Source organism: Trichomonas vaginalis, chromosome III, assembly GCF_026262505.1.
Source record: "Trichomonas vaginalis G3 chromosome III, whole genome shotgun sequence".
Taxonomy (NCBI): domain Eukaryota; phylum Parabasalia; order Trichomonadida; family Trichomonadidae; genus Trichomonas; species Trichomonas vaginalis.
In genome coordinates, this window is record NC_067205.1 from 3,369,696 (window position 1) to 3,393,972 (window position 24,277).

The 24,277-nt window shown below is 33.2% G+C and overlaps 11 protein-coding genes across 11 annotated transcripts, besides 5 other annotated features; 5 read left to right on the top strand and 6 right to left on the bottom strand.

The window, feature by feature from the left end:
• Positions 1-63: part of a mobile genetic element that runs on past the window's edge.
• An 827-nt stretch (positions 64-890) lies between these two features.
• On the bottom strand, positions 891-1,100 carry TVAGG3_0633470 (protein of unknown function, DUF4106 family; the record flags this gene model as incomplete). The annotated part of the gene is made up of 1 exon (XM_051240923.1): positions 891-1,100. The coding sequence occupies one exon, from the start codon at positions 1,098-1,100 to the stop codon at positions 891-893; it is 210 nt and encodes a 69-aa protein (XP_051087510.1).
• A 5-nt stretch (positions 1,101-1,105) lies between these two features.
• On the bottom strand, positions 1,106-2,337 carry TVAGG3_0633480 (protein of unknown function, DUF4106 family; the record flags this gene model as incomplete). Its single annotated transcript, XM_051240924.1, has 1 exon — positions 1,106-2,337. A coding segment is annotated over one exon (1,232 nt), but the record flags the coding sequence as incomplete, so codon positions are not given.
• Positions 2,338-2,807: 470 nt separating this feature from the next.
• Positions 2,808-3,992, top strand: TVAGG3_0633490 (attachment subunit-related family; the record flags this gene model as incomplete). Its single annotated transcript, XM_001303817.1, has 1 exon — positions 2,808-3,992. The coding sequence occupies one exon, from the start codon at positions 2,808-2,810 to the stop codon at positions 3,990-3,992; it is 1,185 nt and encodes a 394-aa protein (XP_001303818.1).
• A 100-nt stretch (positions 3,993-4,092) lies between these two features.
• Positions 4,093-4,540: a mobile genetic element.
• An 889-nt stretch (positions 4,541-5,429) lies between these two features.
• Positions 5,430-5,948, bottom strand: TVAGG3_0633510 (cysteine proteinases family; the record flags this gene model as incomplete). The annotated part of the gene is made up of 1 exon (XM_001303816.1): positions 5,430-5,948. One exon carries the CDS (start codon positions 5,946-5,948, stop codon positions 5,430-5,432), a length of 519 nt encoding a protein of 172 aa, XP_001303817.1.
• A 45-nt stretch (positions 5,949-5,993) lies between these two features.
• Positions 5,994-11,568: a mobile genetic element.
• Positions 7,376-7,951, bottom strand: TVAGG3_0633530 (uncharacterized protein; the record flags this gene model as incomplete). Its single annotated transcript, XM_051240925.1, has 1 exon — positions 7,376-7,951. The coding sequence occupies one exon, from the start codon at positions 7,949-7,951 to the stop codon at positions 7,376-7,378; it is 576 nt and encodes a 191-aa protein (XP_051087512.1).
• On the top strand, positions 8,307-9,154 carry TVAGG3_0633540 (protein of unknown function, DUF4106 family; the record flags this gene model as incomplete). Its single annotated transcript, XM_051240926.1, has 1 exon — positions 8,307-9,154. A coding segment is annotated over one exon (848 nt), but the record flags the coding sequence as incomplete, so codon positions are not given.
• TVAGG3_0633550 (uncharacterized protein) lies at positions 9,585-10,101 on the top strand (the record flags this gene model as incomplete). Its single annotated transcript, XM_051240927.1, has 1 exon — positions 9,585-10,101. A coding segment is annotated over one exon (517 nt), but the record flags the coding sequence as incomplete, so codon positions are not given.
• Positions 10,427-11,191, bottom strand: TVAGG3_0633560 (uncharacterized protein; the record flags this gene model as incomplete). The annotated part of the gene is made up of 1 exon (XM_051240928.1): positions 10,427-11,191. One exon carries the CDS (start codon positions 11,189-11,191, stop codon positions 10,427-10,429), a length of 765 nt encoding a protein of 254 aa, XP_051087515.1.
• A 1,251-nt stretch (positions 11,569-12,819) lies between the features above and the next one.
• Positions 12,820-13,500: a mobile genetic element.
• A 587-nt stretch (positions 13,501-14,087) lies between these two features.
• Positions 14,088-19,419: a mobile genetic element.
• Positions 14,951-17,203, bottom strand: TVAGG3_0633590 (MULE transposase domain-containing protein; the record flags this gene model as incomplete). Its single annotated transcript, XM_001303814.2, has 1 exon — positions 14,951-17,203. The coding sequence occupies one exon, from the start codon at positions 17,201-17,203 to the stop codon at positions 14,951-14,953; it is 2,253 nt and encodes a 750-aa protein (XP_001303815.2).
• On the top strand, positions 17,538-18,644 carry TVAGG3_0633600 (histidine kinase family; the record flags this gene model as incomplete). The annotated part of the gene is made up of 1 exon (XM_001303813.1): positions 17,538-18,644. The coding sequence occupies one exon, from the start codon at positions 17,538-17,540 to the stop codon at positions 18,642-18,644; it is 1,107 nt and encodes a 368-aa protein (XP_001303814.1).
• Positions 19,420-19,670: 251 nt separating the features above from the next.
• On the top strand, positions 19,671-23,968 carry TVAGG3_0633610 (ankyrin repeat and EF-Hand domain-containing protein 1 family; the record flags this gene model as incomplete). Its single annotated transcript, XM_001303812.1, has 1 exon — positions 19,673-23,932. The coding sequence occupies one exon, from the start codon at positions 19,673-19,675 to the stop codon at positions 23,930-23,932; it is 4,260 nt and encodes a 1,419-aa protein (XP_001303813.1).
• Between the last annotated feature and the right edge of the window lie 309 nt (positions 23,969-24,277).

The window sequence follows — 24,277 nt, forward strand, 5'->3', positions numbered from 1 at the left end:
TCTCATTGTAGTTCCATAGTCTGCAGAAACAAAAGTAGGTTTGTTTCCATATTGGTTAGGTTCTGAATGAACTTTAAACAATGTTTCATTTCTATATGTTTTGGTGAAATTTAACCTTTTATTTTCACCGAGTTCAGCCAAAGATTGAACGTTATATGGTCGTAAGTAAAAAGGATTGTTGTATTTGCGTACACTTTCTTTCAGTTCTTCCATTCTATGCTGAATATTTTCATCTGATGTTGGAGTCTTTTGTATGTCGGCGAACATTTTTCGATATTCTTCTACTATGTCAGCTGAATTTTTCTTAGACTCTTGGAAAGATTCCATATTCTCCGCATACTCTTGTTGAGGGTCAAGATTTTTCGGCTGTTCCAAATCTTCATCTAGTTCTGTGAAGTTAGTTTCCAAAGGAGGGACTTGTTCGTTTCCTTCAGGCTCTTCTAGCTGTTGTTGCTGAACTATTTCTTCCATGTCTGGTTGTATCTGAACTTCTTCCTGTGGAGTTTCTTGTACCTCATCTGCTGGCATTTCATATATTCCGAGACCGTTTTTAACAAGTTCCCTATCTAAGTCATCCGCTCATAAACCTTTCTTCTTTCGTTCCGTCTCTATTTTTTACGCGTTTCATGAAGAGAGTTGAATTATCATTTAGCTCTGACACCAAATATCTCGGAGTAAATTCATCATGTCATTTGGATGATATGCTATTAAATCATATCCCTTAGCGAGCTTGTATTTTCCAGGTTTGAAATTATATCCCATTTGGTGCTGAACCATAAAGCTAAATAGGTTCGGGTCAGTATTTCCTTCCTTGAACTTTCTAATAGCTTCTTTATATCTGTCACTAAAGTCAAGAGTATCTGGGTAACCATAATTTTCCTTAAGCATTTTTAAGAATTCTTGGTTTCCTTGTTCTCTACTTCTTTTATGTCCTTGCTCTGTTTGTGGTTGTTGCTGTGCAGTGTTTTGAACTGTTGGTTGTGGTGCAGTGTTTTGAACTGTTGGTTGTGGTGCAGTGTTTTGAACTGTTGGTTGTGGTGCAGTGTTTTGAACTGTTGGTTGTTGTGTTGGTTTTGGTGCATGCCTGTGTCTGTGTCCATGTGACGATGTAAATGTTTTAGGTAGTCCTGGTGCAGGTGCTTCTCTTGGAGGGTTTGGTGGTATATAAGTTCCACCAGCTGGCACATATGTTCCATCTGCAGCATAATGTCCTACCTGACTTTTCGTTTTTAAGAAAGCATTTACTAGGTCTGTTTTGGTCTGTTGTAACTCTTTTTCTTGACTTTCCACAACAGTTGCTCTAACGGCGTCATAGGCACTTTGAACTGCCTGTCTCGTTGCTGCATCTGTTATTTTCGTCATATTTTGTGCTACTTCTCTTAACTCTTTGTCGAAACCTTCAGACTTCAGTTTCTTTCCAGATGAGAAGTCGTTCACTAGTTTCACCTTACTATGAAGAGCTTCGAAGGCGTTCTTAAAGTCAGCATTCATTAAAGCTTCATTTGAACTGTCTTCATCCGCTTGTATTTTTGTCCTTATTGACCCTATAAGTTGGGCTGCTTTGGCGTTGGCTTGGGCATCTAACCAGTCATTATTAGCTTTTATATATTCTGCGCTTTTCATTGCCTTTTGCATGGCTGCGTCGTTATTTTTACTTTCTTGTGCTAAGTTTTCATACTGTACGGTTTGGTTTTGCAACTGTAAAAGTTTTTCTGCCTTTACATTTGCTTCAACTTCTTTTTTATACTCATCGCTATCCATATATGTCTTCAGGGCTTTTTGTTTTATTTCTTCATCTTTCAGTACTTTATATTGAGTAGTATGGTTTTTCAAATTTATAACATCTTGTTCCATTTTTGCTACTTCTGCTGCTTTTTCTGACACTTTTTTCGCATATTCCTCTGTACTTAGTTCTTTCAGTTGTTCTTCTTTCTTCTTTTTCTCTACGTTTAACTCATTGAGTTTCTTTGTGTGTCTGTCATATTCTAGTTTCTTTTCGTTTTCACTTATTTGTTTCTGTATGTCTATGTTTGACTTTTTGACATCTGTTATTTGATTTTTGAGTGAACTCAAATTCATTTGACTTTGAGGGTTATAAGCTGTTCCGTCTGCAGCTCCACCATAGCCTGCCATTTTCGCTAAAAGTGCCGCTCTTAAACCTCCACTCTGTGCACCAATAACTCGGTTTAAAAGCATAGGGTTGCTTGACATTTGTTGCAACATAGTGGGGTCATTCATCATTTGTTGTTGCAACTGTTGTTGTGGTGTCAGTTTTACTATTGGATGTTTCAATGCTCCCTTCCTCTTACGTATATTCTTACGTAGCTTACGTGGCATTTTAAGTGAAGTTAAAAACGGTTTTTGACAGATGTTTATATGACACTTTTTGTTCAGCACAAAAAACTACTCGGTCAAAGTGTTGTCAGTTTTGTAAAATAACCGTCCTATCTCATTCTATAAGGGGAAAAGGCTTCTCAAAGTATACTTCCTTGGAACGCCTGTAACTTTTCCTGTAGCGACGATAGACCCTTACTTGTCCGGACAAAGTTATACTATTTTGAGTGCTCTACAAAAAAGTCAACGGCGACGACTCTCAAAAACCGTTGTGTAAAAAGTTTTACCGTTGGACAAAAAAGTATATATAGAAAACAAAAAACGTTTATAGTTCATTCAATATTTGAGATGGAACGGTTTGCCAACGGTAACTATTAAATAAAATAAAAAAATAGAGGGGGTCTCCGTTGGTAAAAACCGTTTATTTTAAACTTTTCTATGAGTAGTCCGAAAAAAACAGTTTATTTTTCATAATGGAAGGAAGAAAAAGTGTCGCAAACAATTCGTCGACTACCTCTGCAGTTAAAGTTCCTACAACTTATGTCTCACCATTCTCAAAACCCTTACGACCTCCTATAATACCAAAGCAACTTCCTCATACAATTCAAGACAATTTGTCCAACAATTTGAGTTCTTCTTCTCAAAACACAACAGATACAGTTGTCCAAACAGCACCAGAACAAGTTTCACATAGTTCTACAATTCAAGACAAATTGTCCAACAATTTGAGTTCTTCTTCTTCTCAAAACACAACAGAAACATCTGAAACAGATTTACAACCAGCACCAGAACAAGTTTCACATAGTTCTACAAGTATGTTAACAAGAGCACAATTTCAAGATTTAATTTCTCTTGAACAATATTCGAGTAACGAAACACAAACCGACGACTGTAACCTCTCGCTACCCGATTCCATTCAAAGAAAATACGCCATGAAAAGACTGAAATTGTTGTATAAACTTCTTAACAATTGGGGGGTCGAAGACAACACAGATTATAGTGAAATGTTTAACAAAGTCATAGAATCTCTTAAACCAATTGAAAACGACATAAAAAATCCCGGTGTTCTTGTAGACCTTTTCGCCTCAAAATTACCAGTTACAACTAATCTAATAGCAACACAAGCTATAGAGCAATTTATTTTATGTTTTCCCAAGCAATATAGACAACACCTGAGGGAAACAAGAATAGGAAAATTTCAATTGGTGTATCCTACAACATACAACTATTACGAAGAAGCAAATGAATATGGAGAACTCTCGTTCCATTTCACACTTTCAGTTCCTGAGGGAGAAGAAAAAGCAATCTATCATGTACAATCTCTTGCAGGATGTGAAGGAAAACCTCACATAATAACTACTGTTGCAATTGACAAACCTGCAAGAGTCGAAGACGATGTTTTGTTCGCGTCCATTGCTGGTTTTGGCATGGGAGAACCAATTCCAATTTCCCATTTCACAGAATACTCAGCACAACATTTTCAAAATGTAGAATTCGTGTTCTACGACCATCAAAAGTTCCTGCTAACAAAACCAAAGAAACAATTTGTCTCAATATTTGTTGCTGGTCATGTGGCTGACAAAGAGCCATCAGATACTGACTATGAAGAAGAGGAGGAGGAAGAAGAAAACGATAGCGATGTCGTTCTTATCGAATAAAAACTTTAATTTCTTACTATATAATTTTTTAGTTCTCCTCTAGGTTTTTTAGGGGCTAGAAGGGGCGCAGCCCCTGGAAGCCCCACTACCTATTTTTTTTTAAATTAATGATTTCTTCAAGTAAAATTCTGCATTATTTCAAAAGTCAATAATTCTCTAGTAACTTTTCTTCAAACCCTAACCATTATATTATATGTATAATGGAGAATAATTGCAAAGAAAGATAGCCGAATTTACTGGGTAGTTCTTGTGATGCGAAATAATTGCAAATTAACACCTAGTTTTAACAGCATCAATCTCTTTTTGCTCTCATTTAAATGCATTCGCACACTTTAATTTTGAAATATAAGAGTTTTGGAAATTATCAAATTTATCTGCTCAAATACTATAGATCTTCATAAGTGTTAATAGAATCATTAGCCTTACATATAGTGTTTAATATAATGATGCACATTATACTGGGATTCATTCCTTATTCATCTAGTTATTATAAGATTTACAACCCCATGAAAATTTAAAATTTTGTCAAAAATAGTGAATGTACCTTTCTCTTTCCACTCAATATTATTACTTTGATAAAATTATTTGTTCAAAAAATGCAATATTTGGCGAAATGGGAATTTCTCGCATATGTTCGTACATGAGCAAATACTATACCTTTTGCGAATAAAGAATTTTTTCATAAAAAATTTTTTAGGAATTAGCATATCGGCGTTTTGCGACATTGCCAAACGCCAGATTTTAACCCGACATATGAGCATAAGCTCGTATATTGGAATAAACTCGACTTATTCCATATTAAAGTTATTATAATAATAAGGCACTTAATGTGCAAATCTAATTGAATTAGAAAATGCACATTAAGTGCCTTTTATTGGAATATGTAATACCACATATGGAATACCGAAATCCGAGCATCAATTAGGAATGAACTAGTGCAAATTTTAGAAATACAGTATTATGTTAAATTCAGGATAAAAATTGTTAGAAATTTATATTTACAAATGAGTAAATAAGTATTTTGTAAAGTTTTCGTTTGATTTTCAAGCTTGTTGGAGAAAAATAATGAAAATAATTATTTATTTAAGCAATTTACACTAAAACTTTTTATGGAAATTGCAGTTCTAGCAATGTCTTAGAATTTAATTGTCATTTAAAGTGTGAAATGCATTGATTTGCTAGTGAATGTAAATCGGGAATACAAAATTAATATAAATGAACGAAAATTCTTCTAAGAACATCCTAAAATCAATCACCCTTTGAGTGGCTTTCATAATATATCTAGATGATAAACCAGAAATTGAACCCGCATATGGGTCCCATTAGGATAAATTGTAAACTATTCAAAAATAGTTTACAAAATTAATTTAGGTAATAATAAAATTTTTAATTGAGATAAAGTAATAAAAAATCTTAGGAGAATGTTATGGATTTTCTTCATTGAGCCATTCGATAAATGAGCATCTTTGCGAGCCATTTGTGTTCGAGAGTCTTGTACCATAAAGGTGGCATCTCAGCAGTTGAGCATCCCTTCAATGCATTGATATCTGTTGATGGAACAGAGTATGCGACTTCATCATTGATCATGATCCAATATGCACTTTTTTGCAAAAAGACCACGTAATGAAAATTGCAATAGGCAACAATTGCAATCAATTGATATCTTTGCCTTTCGACTGTTGGGAGTGTCAACTTTTTCGGGAAGTCAAAGATGACTTGATGAATCGAATCATTCTGCCACTCTCTCTGAATGTCGAAAGTCAAGAATTGTGGCCATGATGTGTTCCTTGTAGTTGACAAATGATATTGAATGGCATGATCGAGATCTGGTTCTCCAATTCTGGTGTGAATCGAGTAGCAATTTGTTTGTTCGTTGGCACTATCACGGTAAGTGATTCGGAAGAGTTGACCGATTCCTGGTATTTGCTCTGCGAGATCTGTGATCAATCTTGTCATCGTGTCATCACAATCTTGTGCCTCATATGTTAATTAATATACTACTCAAGGGTACGGAGGCACTGCGCGCCTTCTTACCCATTATATGTGAATTTGACACTTTACCAAACCGTTAACGTATATTTTACAACACAAACGACAACACTAACTTAACCTTAAATATTTACAAAGCCGCCAACCACTTCACCTCACTAATGTAAAAAATAAACATTCTCACTTACAAAAGTATTGCAACTCCTCCCATTGCTGTGCTTCACATAACAGCTCATAATCTTCTGACTCACTTTCTTCTTCATATAGGTCAAAATCACTGTCAAAATAAATGTATGTAAGTTTTGACAAAGCTAATGAAACACGCTTACCGTTTGTATCTATTGCTTGTATAAACTTTCCATTATGCTTGTTGCCATAAACGCTCAAACTAACTTTACCCTTTCTCCCTCGTATCTGATAGAATGTATTTTCACGAGGAACGAAGAACAAGTTCTTGAACTCATGATCGTTGTAGTTTGTTATCTCAATAGTTTTCGTCATTTATATAAAAATAAACTTAAAAATAAATGATATCACCACCCTCACACGTATGAAAACATAGCACAAAAATAAATTTAGGGTAGATGGTTAGATCTAACCCGATTTCTAACCTCATTTCTATCCTGTTGAATTCATTGCTTTATAACTCTCTTCCTTGGTTTCTTTTTAGTTGCTTTCTTAACATCTGTCTCCAACTTGACTGTCTTTCTTCTTCGTCCGTAATGATACCAATTACTTCCACCAGTCAATGGGTCAAATGGTCGTTCATAAGGGTTTCCATACATTCCATAAGGTCCGTATGGATAAACCGCTGGTGGAAGTTGTGGAGAAGAAACATTTTCTTTAGTTCCATCGACTCTATTTAAATGCATTGTTTCACCTTTCATCTGGTCATTAAAGTCTTTTGCGTGTTTTGCAAACTCATCGTCCTTTCCTAAAGCATTTTCTGACTCAGTCGCAACTAAATTGGATGCTTTATTTATGAGCCCTATTTTATTTAATCTTAACTTCTTTGCAACCCAGCCTCCTATCTTTCCTTTATTTGCGTCTAATGTCTTCGAAACCCTTCCTCCACTCATTTTATTTACTGCGTCATAAGCTCCAAGTGCTTTTGCTCCAAATGCTAATGCTTTTGTTCCCATTGCGCCTAAAGCTGCCCAAGCTACCATTTACACCATATTAAAATCATCTCTCTTCAATATTATCTCATAAAAGTTCTCGTTACTGGAGAAAGTCAATGAAACATAAACGTTCTCACGGGCTTCGCCCTCACCGCTTTGCGGTCTATCTAACTTATTTCTTATATCATCTATACGCTTCAAAATGTCTGAACAATTGCTAACATCTTCTACAACAATTATTTCATCATGAATGACCTTCAAAAACAAACTCATTTAATATGCTATTAAAATCATCTCAATAATGAGTCCATCCTTTCCGTCTTTAGGTAGCACAACATCTTTCATTGAAGAAGGTTCGACAAGTCTTATGTTAAACTTACTGACAAAGTTTGTTATACTATAATGCTTCGGTGGCGAATACATATAGTTTGAAAGACATAATATAGATTCTTCAGCAAATTCACTTATACTGGATTTTATAACAATGTTCTCACGAGACCAAATACCACCAATTGACAATCTTGTAAGCAATCCTGCTGAACCTTCTACTGTAAACGTCGATGGTAACATTCCACGAAGGTCATCTATTGACATCTTTGAGTCACTGAATTTAAAGATTTTCTTAAAGCAATCGTCATTATCTAACCATGCAATAGCTTTGAAGTTTTCATTCGAATATACATCTGCTTCATTAAATGTAAAACCTGACTTCTTTGCAGAGACGACTTTAAAATCTATTGAGTTTGTTTCAAAATTATATGCTATGGTAACTTCTGAAGGTAATGGATGTCCTTCCGCAGTAAGTTGTTCTCTCACTACCGTTTGAAGCTTTGTGTTAAAAACTTTCATGTCATCTCCTGTGTCTAGGTTCACATACACAGCAACAGGAAAACTGTCTTGCTTCTTTGTTTCATCATTATACCTCAAAACATTAAAGTTCTTCAATAATATTGTTCTTCCTGCTGGAATACTTCTAACTTGTCTTATTTCAATAGCTTTCTCACCTCCTACATATTCTACCCAGTGTCTTGGATATTCATAAGTATACTGACTTTCTTGAATTTTGGTAGGTTTCATCATAACGTGTTCATAGTATATCTTTATACTCTTGTCAGTTAGACTCGGTGCTATGTTCTGAATATTTCTGACTTGCATTTTTAATGGAGATAAAATGAAGCATTTAATACATGATGTAGATGAAGACATGAATGAAACTACAGACAAACTTAACTCTTCTCTTATTCTTCCTTTCAGCAAAGATTATGAATTCTGTTCAAATGGTGTGTATTTCTATTGTGGAAAGATGGGTTCAGGTAAGACATTTAACCTCATTCGTCATATACTCATAACAGAGCGTTTAGGAAACGACTCTTACTATGACCAAATCATTATATCAGCAACTTCAGACTCTATGGATTCAACAGCGAAAACATTTATGTCAAAAGTTCAAGCCTCTGTCGTTAAAGTTCCAGACAGTGAACTCATTGAATTTCTTCAACGTTACATTCGACGTAAGAGAAAATATTATGCCATCGTAGAGTTCATACAGTCAGGAATGCAAAAGACTTCTGAGGAGATGGAAAGAATTATTGACAAACACCACTTACGTCAGTACTCAGGAGTTTACGATATGAAACGACTGACAAACTACATTCTATCAAAACTTTCAAAATACCCCTTCAAAAAATATCCTTCAAACACTCTGCTCGTTTGCGACGACTTCGCCGGAAAAGGTTTAGTTTCAAAGCCTGACTCACCATTAGCTAACATCATAACTAAAGTCAGACATTACCATTTAACTGTAGCAATACTTATGCAAACATGGAGGTTTTTAGCTTTAAACATAAAACGTCTCATAACTGACTTCGTTATCTTTCAAGGTTTCTCACGCTATGATATTGAACTCATTTGGAAACAGTCAGGTATAACATTACCTTTTGAAGAAATTTGGGAAGCATATAAGTCACTCATCTCTCCTCGTTCATACCTTGAGATTCATATCATGACTAATACCATTAAAGTCAAAAATATTCCATGGGAACGACCAACATTGTTTTAAATCTTATGCTTTAATTGACTGATGGTAAACAAATTCCATGCATCTCTGTCGCCATTTCTGTTAATATTTTTGCTGTCATTCATATCATCCACTTCCCCATCCGTTAGCTTTTGAGGATATGCGTTAGAATAGCTGTTCTTAAATGAAGGCTTTTCACCTTTGAGAGCATAAACTCTATAACTTTCTGCATACTTTATGTTTGAACCTCCTGAGCCATCATTGACATAAATTTTTATAGGTTTCCACCCTTTGTTCATGTTCCTGCTTCTTCCCTTTGCTCTTTTGTTCAGTAGTTCTACATCTTTATACACAGCTCCTATCTCAGTGAATTCAACAATATTTTCATTCGTTAGCTTTACATTCAAACCCTTGTCGAGTATATTGTTCATTTCATACATATAAAAGGTTTTTATTCTATATGAAATGAGAAGCAAATCCATCTTAGCTGGTGCCGTTAACGTTCCAATTGAACCAACATCAAATGTTGACTCACGAACGACAAACAATATTGTCATAAAGAACTATAGTTCGGAGTGTTTGAAAGAAAAAGAACCAGATCTTAAGTCGGTGAATTTAAACACAGCTTCAAACGCTAACGCTACATCAGATGTTAAGTTAGAGTATCCACCACTGGACCAAGTTCTTTCAAGAGAAGCCAACGACAATCCTTACACAAATGTTCAAACAAATCCTTCAGATAACGTAGACCATTACCTTCTTCAGTTATATCAAACTATCTTACTCAAAGACGATAAGAAGCTTTTGACAAATCTTATAAGCAAGAACCAAATAATTCTAACAAAGGAGGACCTTGAAAATGTTATATCACGAATAACAGGAAAGCAATGTGTCATTGACTATCTCGACCCTGAAATCGAATGCTGTGGTCAAACTCCACTATTCATGAAAATAGGTAACATCCGCATCATTGAAACGCCAGGTACTCCAGGAGTTGAGTTTAAGTATAAATATTCGAACGAGTATACAAAACTTTCAACAGAATATAAGCTTTGTTTGAAATATGTTTTAGTAAATTAAAGCAGTCAGTCAGTCAAAAAAATTTCAAGTTAGCAATTTGTAATATCTATCCAAAACTTCTTCAACAGTATCGAACTCGTCTTCATAATGCAAACCTAATCTTATTGACTTGGTGCAGTTTTCACTAACACAATATTTTTCTGTTCTCTTGACTGACATAACTAACTCATTTGTTTCATCAAACAGCAACAACCAAAGTTCATGACCTAATACATAACATTCATACTTTATATTTTTAGCTCTGAGTTTTCTTGTAAGCCGTCGCATTTAATATTTTCTAAAAAGTCAACTTCAACAGTCATTCGCACTGGTGCCTTCAGTTCTACAGGCTCTCCTTGAAAGTCAACAAGTCTGAATTGCATGTCTTTCAAATTATGAGGACTAATGCGAACCCATTTACCTAAATGAGTTGCTATGACAGGAACATTTGGAATGAACATTGAATTGACTGCATAACAGAAGGATTTATATTCTACTGAACCTTTACTATTAACTCCTGAAATACCTGTGACATTAGCTATTTTTGACTCAACGTACAAACAATTGCCATAACATACATATGGAACAGATTTCATCTCAATCGTTTTGTCAACACTTTTCAAAGGAAATGTCATATGGTATGCTCCCAGAAGCAATTGAACTCTATGACTCATTCGTGTTATCTTAAACTCCTTCGCATAACTGAACTTCAATGTTCCCTCAGAAGAGAGTTCGACATCTATGTTGTCAATAGTTTCTTCATTTATGAGAGTATCTATGACTCCAGCAATTTTATCTATTCTATACCCAGCTCTGTTAGGAAATGTTATAACACTTCTTACACCATCTATTTCAATCTCTATGAAATCTGTTTCATCTGTTATGACAAAAGTTGCGATAGTATTGAAGTCAACAACTCTGAAAGCAAGTGCTTCATTCTGAAGTCCTAAGTTTGTTTGTAGCTTTACTGTCCCGTATTCGTTTGGGTCTGTACTTTGCAAATAGAACAACATTTTATTCTCATTAAAATATGACTATTGCTGCATATGCGTATGAAACAAATGAAGCAAGAAGAGCACATGAATTAGTAAACGAAAACTCAACTTTAACCATTGAAGGCAATGATTTAGTCATTGACGATGGAAAAACTAAAAAAGTCATTGATTTCGATACTTTTAACACTTATGACCCATTCATTACAACAAGCAAGGTTCCCATCATAAATGATGGAACGGTGCAATATATAAATTCAACAGTAGATGCCTCATTAGTGAAAGTATTAAATGTTCTCATTGAATTGTTAAAGAGCTTTCGATTTGACGACAACATTAAATGCTTAAAGAATTTAGTCATGAATGAGAAACAAATTCTCGGCGTTGCTGGTAGCAGTAATGATGTACACCTTATGACATTAGAATATTATAACGAACATAAAGATGAACCGAAAGGAGAGAAGGGTGACACTGGACCTCAAGGACCACAAGGAATACAAGGACCTCAAGGCGAAAACGGTTTGGATGGAAAGGATGGAAAGGATGGAAAAACTGCTAAATCATGGATATGGGACCTTATAAATACTGGTTTAACAGCTGCTTCATATGGAGTTCTTCAATACCAAATCGGAAAGATATGGGCTGTACTTGGTGAAGAAGCTTTAGATGACGTTAAAGATGCTTTGAACTTCATTTCAAATGGTTCGGATACTATTAAAACTTTATCTGGTTGGATGCAAGAAACAAGGAGTCAAATAGATACTGTAAGACGTATAGCAAACAATGCACGTACGGGATTGGATACTTTACGAGAAGCACAAAATACACTAAAGGAAGCAAATGATATTCTTGGCTCAGTATCAGACATGCATGAAGATTGGCTTAAAGGTATTGACAAATCTTTAAAAAATCCCAAAAATTTTCAAAATTTTCCCAAATATCCATCAACATTTTTCCCAAAAAATTTCACAGGAAAGTTTGCCAAAGCGGAACCCAACTAATATGTTCAATTCATGAAAATTTTATTTTAATTTACTAGGTTTATATAAACTTTTGAACCTTTTATAATGTCTATAGCAACTCAAATCATTTGCAATTCATTAATTTATTTGTTTGAGACAAATCATTAATTTATTGATTTTTTTGAAACAAAAAAAAAGACATAGGAACTATTCAATTTGTTTGTAATCCTTTTTTATTCACACTTGCTGAAAAAATAAAAAAAAAATAATTGTTATATAAAATATCTTTGTATTTTGATTACATATTCTATATGTGGTATTCCGCAAATCATATTTCATATTCCATATGTGGTATTACATATTCCAATAAAAGGCACTTAATGTGCATTTTCTAATTCAATTAGATTTGCACATTAAGTGCCTTATTATTATAATAACTTTAATATGGAATAAGTCGAGTTTATTCCAATATACGAGCTTATGCTCATATGTCGGGTTAAAATCTGGCGTTTGGCAATGTCGCAAAACGCCGATATGCTAATTCCTAAAAAATTTTTTATGAAAAAATTCTTTATTCGCAAAAGGTATAGTATTTGCTCATGTACGAACATATGCGAGAAATTCCCAATCTAAAAGTTTTTCGAATTTAGAAATAGAAGGCATTAGAAGTGCCTCCACTCTGGTTTTGAGTAGGGGTAATTTTAGCTAAAAGTGACACATCTGTAAAAAGTGACACACCCGTGAAGGGTGTGATTACCGATCGGTAATTTCGACAGTTTAGAATTTAAAATTTTTTATGGGGCTGTTGCGAGTTTCATAAAGAATTTAAGGAATATAAGCAAAGATTTGAATCAAAATCTTAGACCTAAGCCGCTCGATTCGCTCGCGGCTTCCGCGAATTACAGATCAGCAAAGATTTGAATCAAAATCTTCGAACTAAGCCGATCGCTTCGCTCGCGGCTTTCTTTATTATTTTAAATTTTGCATATTTCCATCAAAAGTTCATAAGGTAAAAAATTTCGTTTATTTTTACTAAGAAAAAAAAGGTTTTTGATAATAAATTTATTTTATTTCGAAAAAGTAGCAATAATCGTAAAAGGGTATTGATAGGCTTGCTAAAGTAACTAATTTTAGCTGTCAAATACTTTTGTATTTTGAAGTAAATTAGTATAAATTTGATATTATTTTAACTCCCTTTGAAAACCTCAATTTTCCATACAGAGGGAACGGGAATAGCATCCAATATTCCCTGAGAATGGTTGCGCATTCTCAGTTCCCTCTATATTTCGAACGAAGCTCTCATCGGTCTTTTTTTTTAATACTAAACGTTTTTTTCCCTGTCACTTTTAGCTAAAATTTGGGTTTGCCGATCATTCACTTGAATGTTATCTGCTCACACCTCAAAACCAGGTGTGAGCAGATAACATTCAAGAATTAGAGTAAGCGCCAGACTGAGAAGTAATATCTGTTACTATGCAAAATATAATATTTGAATTTTCAAAAATTTAGTTAATCGTCAATAATAAATATCAATACTAAAATTTTTATTGTCATGTGTTAGCATAAAATGGTGTTAGATTGATAAAGTAGCTATACTCATTAACATCCAAATGTGATTTTGCCCCTTATAATCGATTTGTGATTCATACGGATGAAATATGTAATGATATGCGTCATATATGCTGAATTTCTAATAGTAAATCTAATTTAACCAAAAAATATGAATAATGAGATAATAATCTGTATTGAATATAAATCTATCTTTAAAAGTAGTGGAAATGTATATTTATACTACTGTAAGTTCGTTTTATAACTTAAACATAATGCAATTCGAAAAAAGCGAATAACAATTTTTGTTTGTTTTAATAAATAAGAATTGTACACCTAATATATAATTCTTATTATAATGTATATACGTGGGTGCAAGATTGGCCATAAATTTGTAATTTCATATCGGGCGCGTAAAGGGTTGGCGTCCTAAGGCGTCCTGATGTAAACTATTCAATTTTTGAGAAGTTTACACCATAATTGAATAGTTTATGGCGTCCTGAGAGGAGATTTCAATGGGTATGGCGTCCTAAAAAAATAGAAGAAAATGATTTTTTCTCGATTTTTCTAGAAATTGAATTTTTTAAAAAAGAAAAAAATCAAAACGTATACATTCAAGAAAGACTATAAATGAAGATTTTTCTATTTTTTTTTCATTCTAAAACATCTTTTTTTGGATAATTTTTTTTAAATAAATATGTAAGAAAGATTGAAGAAAAAGTAAATTTACTTTCAGAAAATTCGTTTTACATGATGTAAGACCCATAACAACTATAAATATTCAATTATTTAAAATAAAAAAAGAAAAACAGATTAAATGTATCTCACATCAAAATCCATTGACCTAAGGATGTTAAGTTTCTGTTTTTAAAAGTTGATATTTTTTTTTAATTTTAAGAAAATTAATAGCATGTTATTAGACAATAGGAGTGTAATGATATTGACTAAACAGAAATGAGAGAATAGAGATATAATTTTGATAAGCAATATTGCAAACAAATTCTGAAGTAAAATCGCGATCAATAATTGAAAATTACGATCATGTACTGAAAAATGACGATCGAATTGAATGAATAGAATTATATCTAAGAAAAAATAAATTGTATTTAGAAGATGAACAAAGAAAGGTGTATGCTAAAAATCATTTAACAATAAATGGAAATAAAACGAAATTGTGAAAAGAAAAAAATGAAAATTGTTAAATAATATATTATTTTTTAGTCATAAGAATAAAAATATAGTAGTTATAAAAGGAATTAGACTTCATATATCAATTCTTTTTCTCTGTAGATGTGGAACGTTTGCTTTTCGATCTCTTTCGATGAACTTGAAAATATAAGTTATTATCGCTGAGAATCCTTTCCGAAATAGGAGCTTTACGTTTAGGAGGATTGTCGGATGAATTTTGTTTTTTATTGTTTGATTTTGTTGTTATGGAAGATTTTTTCTTATTTTTTTCAGAATTTTGCTTGCTATTAACTGAAACTTGTTTTGACGGCCCAACAATAGCATTTGTAGTAGGAAGAATTCCCAATAACGAGCGCATTTTCGATAATTGTTTTTCAATATGATCAAGAAGGTCCAGCTTATGTTCTAGATTACTAGACATTTGATTTGTAGAAGGATGGTTTTGATTTTCTGGTTCTAAATCTGTAGAGTCTGCAATATTTGAATTTTCGGAGCGAATTGGAGCATCTGAACCTTGATTTGTATCGGCTTGCTCAAAATTAGTTTGAATTGGAGTGGATGAATTAAAATCTGGATGATTTAATGTTTCATTAAATAATGCCATAATTTTTTCTCTTTTTTCATTAATAAACTTAGTGATCATTGTATCTTTATCTGTTAGATCGATCGATTTGAGTATATCTGCATCATGAACTGGAATATTTTCGAACAATGAACTCGATTCTATGGAACCATATGGAGAAATCTCGTTCTGAGCCAAAGAAAGATCACTTACGTTGTATTGTTTGATAGAAAAAATTGTTTTCTCAAGTTCTTTTTGAAAGCAGTCAAGAATATAATTTTTGTAGCTATCAGTGATAACGGTTTTTATATGGCGCTCGATCTTCTGGTTATTTTTGATGGCGTTATATTTATCTAATTGGATTTGAGATATCTTCTTAATAGCTTCATAAATGTTTGGATGTTTTAACGAAGAAAATTCTGAATGCATACTCTCGAGGCAATCATTAGTGAATATTGCAGTTGCATTATTATATTGAGATATTAAATTGTAGTGCGGCAACCAAACTTTGTTGAAATAATCAATATAATCTTTGATCGAATCAACTTTATTTTGATTAATTATATGCATTGTAAGTACAAATTCTTCATGAGACATGAATGGAGTAATAGAATATAGCTTAAATAAAGAATTTTGTAAAGTATTGAAATTTTTTGTATAAAGTGCTACAAGTTTCCTGTGTAAAGCTTGTTTGAAATGAAATAGGCATCCAATTATACGGACTTTAGGGAAAATTTGTTGAAGTGCCTCTATCATTCCCTTTTCAAAATCACAATGAATTTGAATTAGCTTTGAAAATTGAATACCCTTGACAGTAAAAATATATTCAAATGCCTTCTTATAAGATTCAAATGTGCGGTTTTTCATGAATATAAATAAAAGTGGTAGATATTGATTTGTTGAAGGTTCACAAATCATAATTGTTAGCATCTGTCCTTTTTGAAAATGTTTTGGTGTAATTTTAAAAGTTCCATCGCAAAATAAATCTGTGGCTTCTTTTGCAAATTGAATTGCCTTCTCAAAACCAAAAAACATCGTCTCACAATTTGCTTGAAAATCATGGCCAATGAAAAACTGCTCGCCATTTATTAAACAAAAATTAGCAATTTCATCGTCTGTAATTTTTTCTCCAACAGAAAATTTTCTGGACTTATTATAAACTTCCCTGACCAATGAATCTTTAATTAATGGGTTTTCATCAGTACCAACAGCAAGTTCTGTCATAAATTTTTTAATCTGCTGAAAAGTGCCGTTGTCTTCAGAAAATTTTGCCATTGCCTTATTGTATATTTCTGTCAGAGTCATTGATTTATGAAGATCATTTTTTTCATTTTGTAACTTTTTAAATTGTCTGCATTCGGGTATATGTTCCTTTTGTAAATCTTCGGAAACTGAACTGTTCTCAATTTTAACTAAATAACGTGCTTGACAAGAATGATCGATGCAACGGTAGTAACGTTCAATATTATTTGAATTAATAATATTTGTATGATCATGCGAATAAAGCATATCTTTGCGAACAATTGTATCAGGATATTTTCCAGTAACTGCGGGAATATTTTTAACTGCAATATAACTAAAATATCTTCTGACAGCTTTAGATTCATTTTCGGCGTATTTAATATTAAAATATTGAAGAACTTGTTTGATTATATTCGTTTTTTCATCTCTCGATGTTGATTTTTGGTATTTATCAGATTGTTCCCTGATAAATATTTTATTTTCGTCTGTAAAGTTTGCTCTTTTTTGATTAAATATAGATGATTTTCCCATTAAAAAATGAAATGATGCAAAATTTACGAAAACCGTTCGAAAATTGAATCAAAAATGAAAAGTAATACTTAAATGAGGAATTCTTTGAGATATTGGTCTTAGATTGAATGTAGCGTCATTCTTATATAGAATATATATTCATATCATCGGAAATATGATAAAAAGCATATAATAAATGTCAAAAAAGTGAACAAATAAGCAAAGATATTTTTTAAAAAACAATGAAAAGTAATACTTAAATGAGGAATTCTTTGAGATATTGGTCTTAGATTGAATGTAGCGTCACAAATTTCACAAATATAATTTACTATACAATTTTATTCATTTTTTTAAAATGGCTGACGACAGTCTGTATCAACTAACTCAACTAGTCAAGCATAATGATTATTCTTCGGATTCATTAAATCAACTTTATCAATGCATAAGTACAATGACAGAAAGATCAATTGGATGCTTGAATTGGGATAAATTTTTCAAAAAAATCACAGTGACTGATGAAGTTCTTTTACATTTTTTAGCATCCGTTTTAAACATTGAAAAGATATCAGAATGTTTCAAGGATTCTATTTTTTATCACAATATTAATCTTGAAAAATTCAGTAATTTAACTGAAACAGAACAACAAACAATTTTAAATTCCTACAAAGCGGATAAATTTACATATTACATAATGTGCTCACAAATTGTAAAATCAAACTGGAACAATTTATCCCAAACTTTAGTTAATATTGCAAATCAATATTTGCCATTTTTAGATGAAGAAAAGCAAATATATATATTTACTGAAATAACTGGCAATTATCAAAATTTTGAAATTTCAGTTGCAAACTTGTTACTTTTTTATGAAAACAATGAAGAAAAATTAAGCAACTGTTTTAATTTAACATTGTTCCAGCAAATTTATTCCAAAAATGGAATCGAGCAAATGATATTTTTTGCTGCAAATACAATTTGTTGCAATAACACTTCTATCAATTTTTACAATCTCCTTGAAATTGAAGAAATGAATCCATTTGATTTTTTTTATTTCTCAATTCAATATAAAGAGATATTAAATTGCGATGATTTTCCAAAAGTTACAGAAGTAATCACAGGTTTAATCTCAGCTTCAAATATTAATGCTATTATGCGAATTTGCCAAAAAATTTTGGATAAAATTACATTTTATAAATGTAATTATTGCCATATTACCTCAATATGGAATTTTATCACAAATGCAGCAATAATTCTTCCTGATGAAGATTTATTAATCAAATTATTAAAATTCATAGAAAAAACAGAAAAAGCAACAGATGAATTATTCGAACCGGAGAATGATTTGGGTTTCTATGAATATTTAAATTCGATTTTCTCAGATATTACATCTGCGAGAAATAAGCAATTTCTCTTGGAATTTCTAAATACCCATGAAGATGACTTCACTTATGATCAAACATTGTGAGGTCATTTTTGATCAACAAATTAATTGAAATTCCGATCAAAAAAAATTCACAAATTGGATCAAAAAAATCGAATCTCAAGTTAAAAATAAAAAATTTCTACATTTTTATCAAATTTAGATTTTTTTTTCAAATCATGCGAATTGATTGAATAATTGCATATTTTATCCCATGCATCTAGAAGTATGTGTAATATTTTTGCTTTCATCAAGAAATTGTCGAATTTGATCTTAATTTTTTTTGAAAAATATACTTTTAGAAAAAGAAATAGTGATTGAATAGCTGCCCATGCTGTAAAAAGGTTATTTTTACAAGTAAAAAAATTGTTATTTTTCGAGCAAGTCGAGGCTTTTTTACCATCTTATTTTTGAAAAATTTACGAAAAATTATATCTGAAAAAACGCTTCATTTTGATATCTTACAATGATAAAATACCAATGTTGCTGGGATATAATAGCTACACCTGGACATCTACTACATTAATGCGTATGACAGGTAAAGTTGATTTCAAAAGTATAGCCTGGAAAGATTACAATAAATCAACGATAATTCAAAAAAATTTCTTATAAGTTAACATAATAAAAATTTAATTTTTATATTTCTTGTAGTATACTTAAGTATATAATATATTTAAATCTTAGAATGAAAATTCGGGACGCCCTAGCTATTCAATTTTCCCTTAGGACGCCCATAAACCTCTCAAAAATGTGATGTAAATATCACAATTTTGAGAAATTTACACTAGGACGCCTTAGGACGCCAACCCCCTTTTTTACCTTTCATATCACAAAAAACAATAAATCATTGTTACTTTAGAAATATCTTTACCAATTCTTTAAAACATCCTTCCTCATAGAAAACTCGTATGTGGATATCATGAAACATGATATGCTTGTTGGAGGCACTGTAAGGTCAATTTTTCATGTAATTTAAGACAGTCATCAAATATGTGGTGTTAACAACTTGATATCTCCTCAAAGGCTCCTTAGGAAGAGTTTTTGTAAACTATTCAATTTGACCGCTAAGTCAAATGACTCAGTTTACTGGTAGTGTTTCTTTTCTAAAACGTACTTTTATTGATCAATTCACTCGACGGCAGAACAATTCCCCTTTCAGTTACAGCTATCGCCGGTCCTTTCAACGTGGTCAACCTCAAAATAATGCAAATTTAAATGGAAGAAACCAAATATTACAATCCATAGAGAACGCTGCAACATCACTAGGTGATAGAGAACTATATTCTTCAGTTTTGAATAATTCAGAGCAAAATGAGCGAAGAATTGACTTTTTACCACCACAAGATGTCAATTCAACAGAATTACCACCTCCCTTGGAAAAATATTATGATATCCAAAAGACATTTTTCAATTACGACGCGAACGATGAAAAGCAAACAGAAAAATTAGTTAATTTTATTGAAGAAAACGTCCATCTTGGCTTACGCGAACTCGAAATCCACATCTTCATACGTCCAAAACTGGTTAAATCCTACGTTTATTTATATACTTTACTCTCAAAAAACTTAAGAATCATTGCGACTCAAAACTTAACAGTTTCTCCAGAATTTTCGAACAATTTGAACAAGACAAGCAACTGGATGACTGTTGAGTCCGCAATTCTCAAGCAAGGCATCTTTTCTGAAAGGAATTATTTACCTTTAATTACAGATACGCTTTTTTCAGTACCAAACAACAATTCCAACTATACGAAACTTTCAGAAGACATGATTTCCGCCATTGTTGACGACAATGTTGACTTCTTCCACGAATTAACAACGAAACCCGAATTTAAATTCGATACTATCTATCTCTACGGCTCCAGACGTTGCTGCACATTAATGCAACTGTTTGCACTGTACGGCTCCATCAACTGCTTCAAGTTTTTCATCAGCAACAACGTGAATTTCAAAAACGAAGTCACATGTTTCGCTGTTGCAGGCGGCAACTTCGAAATCATCTCCATCCTGAGGCAGGCAGGCGAGAACTTCGCAGATTTCGCGATGGTGGCCCTCCTCTACAGGCAGGACCAAGTTTACGACTGGATCGTTTCAAATTATTGGTCGGAAACATTATTAAATGAGAAATTATCACTTTTCATTCTTACTGAGACCATGTCAATCAAATCTATTTACTCCCTATGTCTCAAGAACAAAGATTTCTTTGTCAACGCGAATGATTTGCTTGTGCTAGCTTCTTCTGACGGATTATTTGAAATTACGAGAGTTCTTTCCCAGTTTTCTGTTTTCTCCATCGATTTGTTCTTCCTCTCATGCGACGAGGACACAATAAACCACTTCCTAGACAGCTGCCAGCTAGATGTGTTGCAGAAATTATATGATTACGCATATCGTAACGGTTATTTAAACCATTTAAGGTTAATTTTAACACATCCCAAATTTGGCCATACGAAGATGACCACAAATGATTTAGTGAATCTCAAGAAAGACTACAGCGATCTCTACCAAGTTCTGATTGAGCAGAGCAACAAGATCACTGATGTCAATGACATTTACGAGAGATACAAGAACGGCTTTCCTTTGTCGGCTGTTTCTGCAATGAAAGTGATGAAGCAGTGCCTATCAATGAACGATTTCCAGCTGTGCTTCGATATCCTCTCCAAATACAAGGCCGATTTCGAAAAGAAAGATCTAATTGAAGCTTTACAAATGTCACCTTTTATTTGGCCACATATTGTTGACATTCTTTTGAGCCAGGCACTGACAGACGAAGACAAAATGATGATCACGAGGTACTGCTACATTGACAACATAGTTAGAACGAAAGCATACCAAACAGAAGTAATGAAAGATCTATCATTTTTATCACTTTTATCTCCAGTTGACTGTGTCAATTTAGTTTTACTTTCTCGTACAACGAAAGTGTTCCAGCACCTCATTGACAGGGGCCTCCTCCCTCAGACATACGCCAAGTTCATCATGATGACACAGAGCGGATTGTACTCGCAGCAAAGAGCAGCAGAAATCGTCACAGAGATGCTCAACACAGAGGTTTTCAAATCGTATATAAATGGCCACGAAGACGAGAAGAGATTGATCGTCCACAACTTCTCAAACCTTCTGAAGAGACAAAACTTCCTCCCACACACGAAAGAAAACTTCGAATACTGCCTCAAGTTCTACATCTACCTGGCAAATTCGACGAAGCCACTTGAGAACCAACAAGGATTCACAAAACAAAACTTCAGACAGCAGAATGAAAACTTCCAGGATCCTGAAACATCTCACATGTTATTGCAGTTTTTACAAGACGATAAAAACCGCCAATATCTTGATATCAAAGAATTATCGAAGAGTCAGCTGAATCTTCCCCTTCTCCGTCACATTGAGTACACAAAAGAAGAGTTCGACTACATCAGAACAGTTGATTTCATGAGCAAGTACCTGTTTTCCAACAGAAAGAACACGAAACACCTGAAAATTCCAGAGATTTTCAAATTCCTCGATAACTCCAACGTTGACATGGCACTTTCTTATCTCCCTGCAACGGAAGAGAACGTAAACGAGCTGCTCAAACAGGAAGGATTCCACAGCCACAAAGAGAAAATCCTTCTGAGAAAAGAGTTCAGACAGATATTGCCAACAAATTTCCTCATCAAATCTCTGTCTGGAGAGTACAATGCCAGCGAATTACCTTCTGCAATTGTCAATGAAATAATGTCGAGGACATTGGACAGAGAGCAGGATTTGAACTTCGCAATGAGGGTTCCTCTCAATCAGCAGATTTGTAAAAATATTTTGGCGCAGAAACAAAAGTTCTCTAAGGACTTTTTAATCATTTTCTCGATCAGAGCTGGAATTCCCAATGTAATTCAATCGACAACAAAATTTGATGATTTCTACTTCATCAACTTGATAAAGATGAACTTCAACATCTCCAAATTCTCAACAAAAATGTTTGAGTACAATATCTCCCCTGTTGCTCTTACAAACGCTTTACTTTTGCTGATTAAAAACCGTGATTCGACAAATGCGCACATCTTAGTTCGAAAAGGAGCAAAACTGAACGCAATTGTTAATGGTGTCTCTCCATTCAAGGAGTCGTTCAACTACATTCCGGACAAGATTCCTGTATTCATTTCTGAGGGAGCAAACATCGGATACCAACAAAACACAGCTCTTTACTACGCAATGACAAACTGCTCCCCGGAAGTGCAGAAAGTGATTCTCGGAAGAACAAATGTGAATGAGGAAGTCAGGTACTACAACCCAACTGTCTTCAAACTCGCCAAATACGAGTTCAGTCACAGATTGGACATCATTTACAGATTCAACCAAGTCGCTGATAGTTTGCAAACAAAGTTTGACATTAAAGGTTTGTCAGAAATAAACGCAGCACTGCTTTCATCAATGATAAACTCAAACGAGATGGAAGAGGCATTGTTCTGTTTACTTCACTTCACAAACCGTTTTAATTCTATCGTCAAACCGCTAAACTTAAACATTATTTACAGTGATGAAGATAACAAGCAAATTGACACATTTATTGACGAGAACATCAAATCAGCGACGACAGCGTGGAAGAACGTCTACTCAGTTCTCACAGGAATTGATGTAATTGAGAAATCAGAGTTAAATTCTGACTTACTTTTCTTGGCAACTCGTGCTGGAAAAATTGAAATTTTGAAGTCACTTTTGGAGAAAGGCGCAGACATAAATTACGTCGAAGGACACTATTACATGTTCAGTCCTTCTTTGGAGGCTGTTTCCAAGGACAGAGATGACTTATTGAATCTTTTCATCGCAAATGGATTGAATGTTAATTCTATTTACTCTTCAGACGATTTGACTCTTCTTAACTGTGCAATTGAGTACAACTCTGAGAAATGCTTCAACATCTTGCTCCAAAAATGCGATTTGGGACATTTCGTGACACAAAGTCCGATGAGTTGTGCTCTGGAAGCTGCTTCGAAAGGAAACAGAGTTTATTACGACAGATTGAAAGAAAGAGTTGATTCTGTTGTAGAAGAGATCGAATCTGTGCAGTACAACATCGTCTGCCAGCCTGGATTTGATTTCGCAAACTTTGTTTACAGCGGAGACCAGAGAAAGGTTGACTTCCTCAACTTCGGAGGAATAAAGAGTAACCCAGACTTCCCTGTAATTAGTTTATTCATCAAATCCGACATCGTACAGAAGAGCGTCGCAGTACACACTTCTTACAGAGAAGAGTACACAAATTCATCACTGATGCCTAGTTCTATAATCGAACAGGCAAATTTAGATTCTAATTTCTCTAAGAAACAGAAGAAGAAATCTTCATATTATTATTAATAAAAAAATTATCAATCAAAAAATAACTACAAAGCAAACACGTTTTATTTTTGTTATAAATGAAATTGTTTTATATTTATCATTTTTAAATTTTAGAAAAATGCACAGTTTAAATTGTCATATTTTAAGGGTGCGCTTAAAAGCATCTTATTAATGTATACTCAAAACAAGTTGTAATATTCAGGATTTTCCATTTATATGCTAAATTATGGAAGAAATGGAAAAGTGAATTTGAATACAAACGATATAAAAATTAGAAAAAATTCAATTCCATATATATCATTACATTCTTAAATACTTATCTGTTAATTAATCGGATATTAATTCTACCACATGATAGTTCAT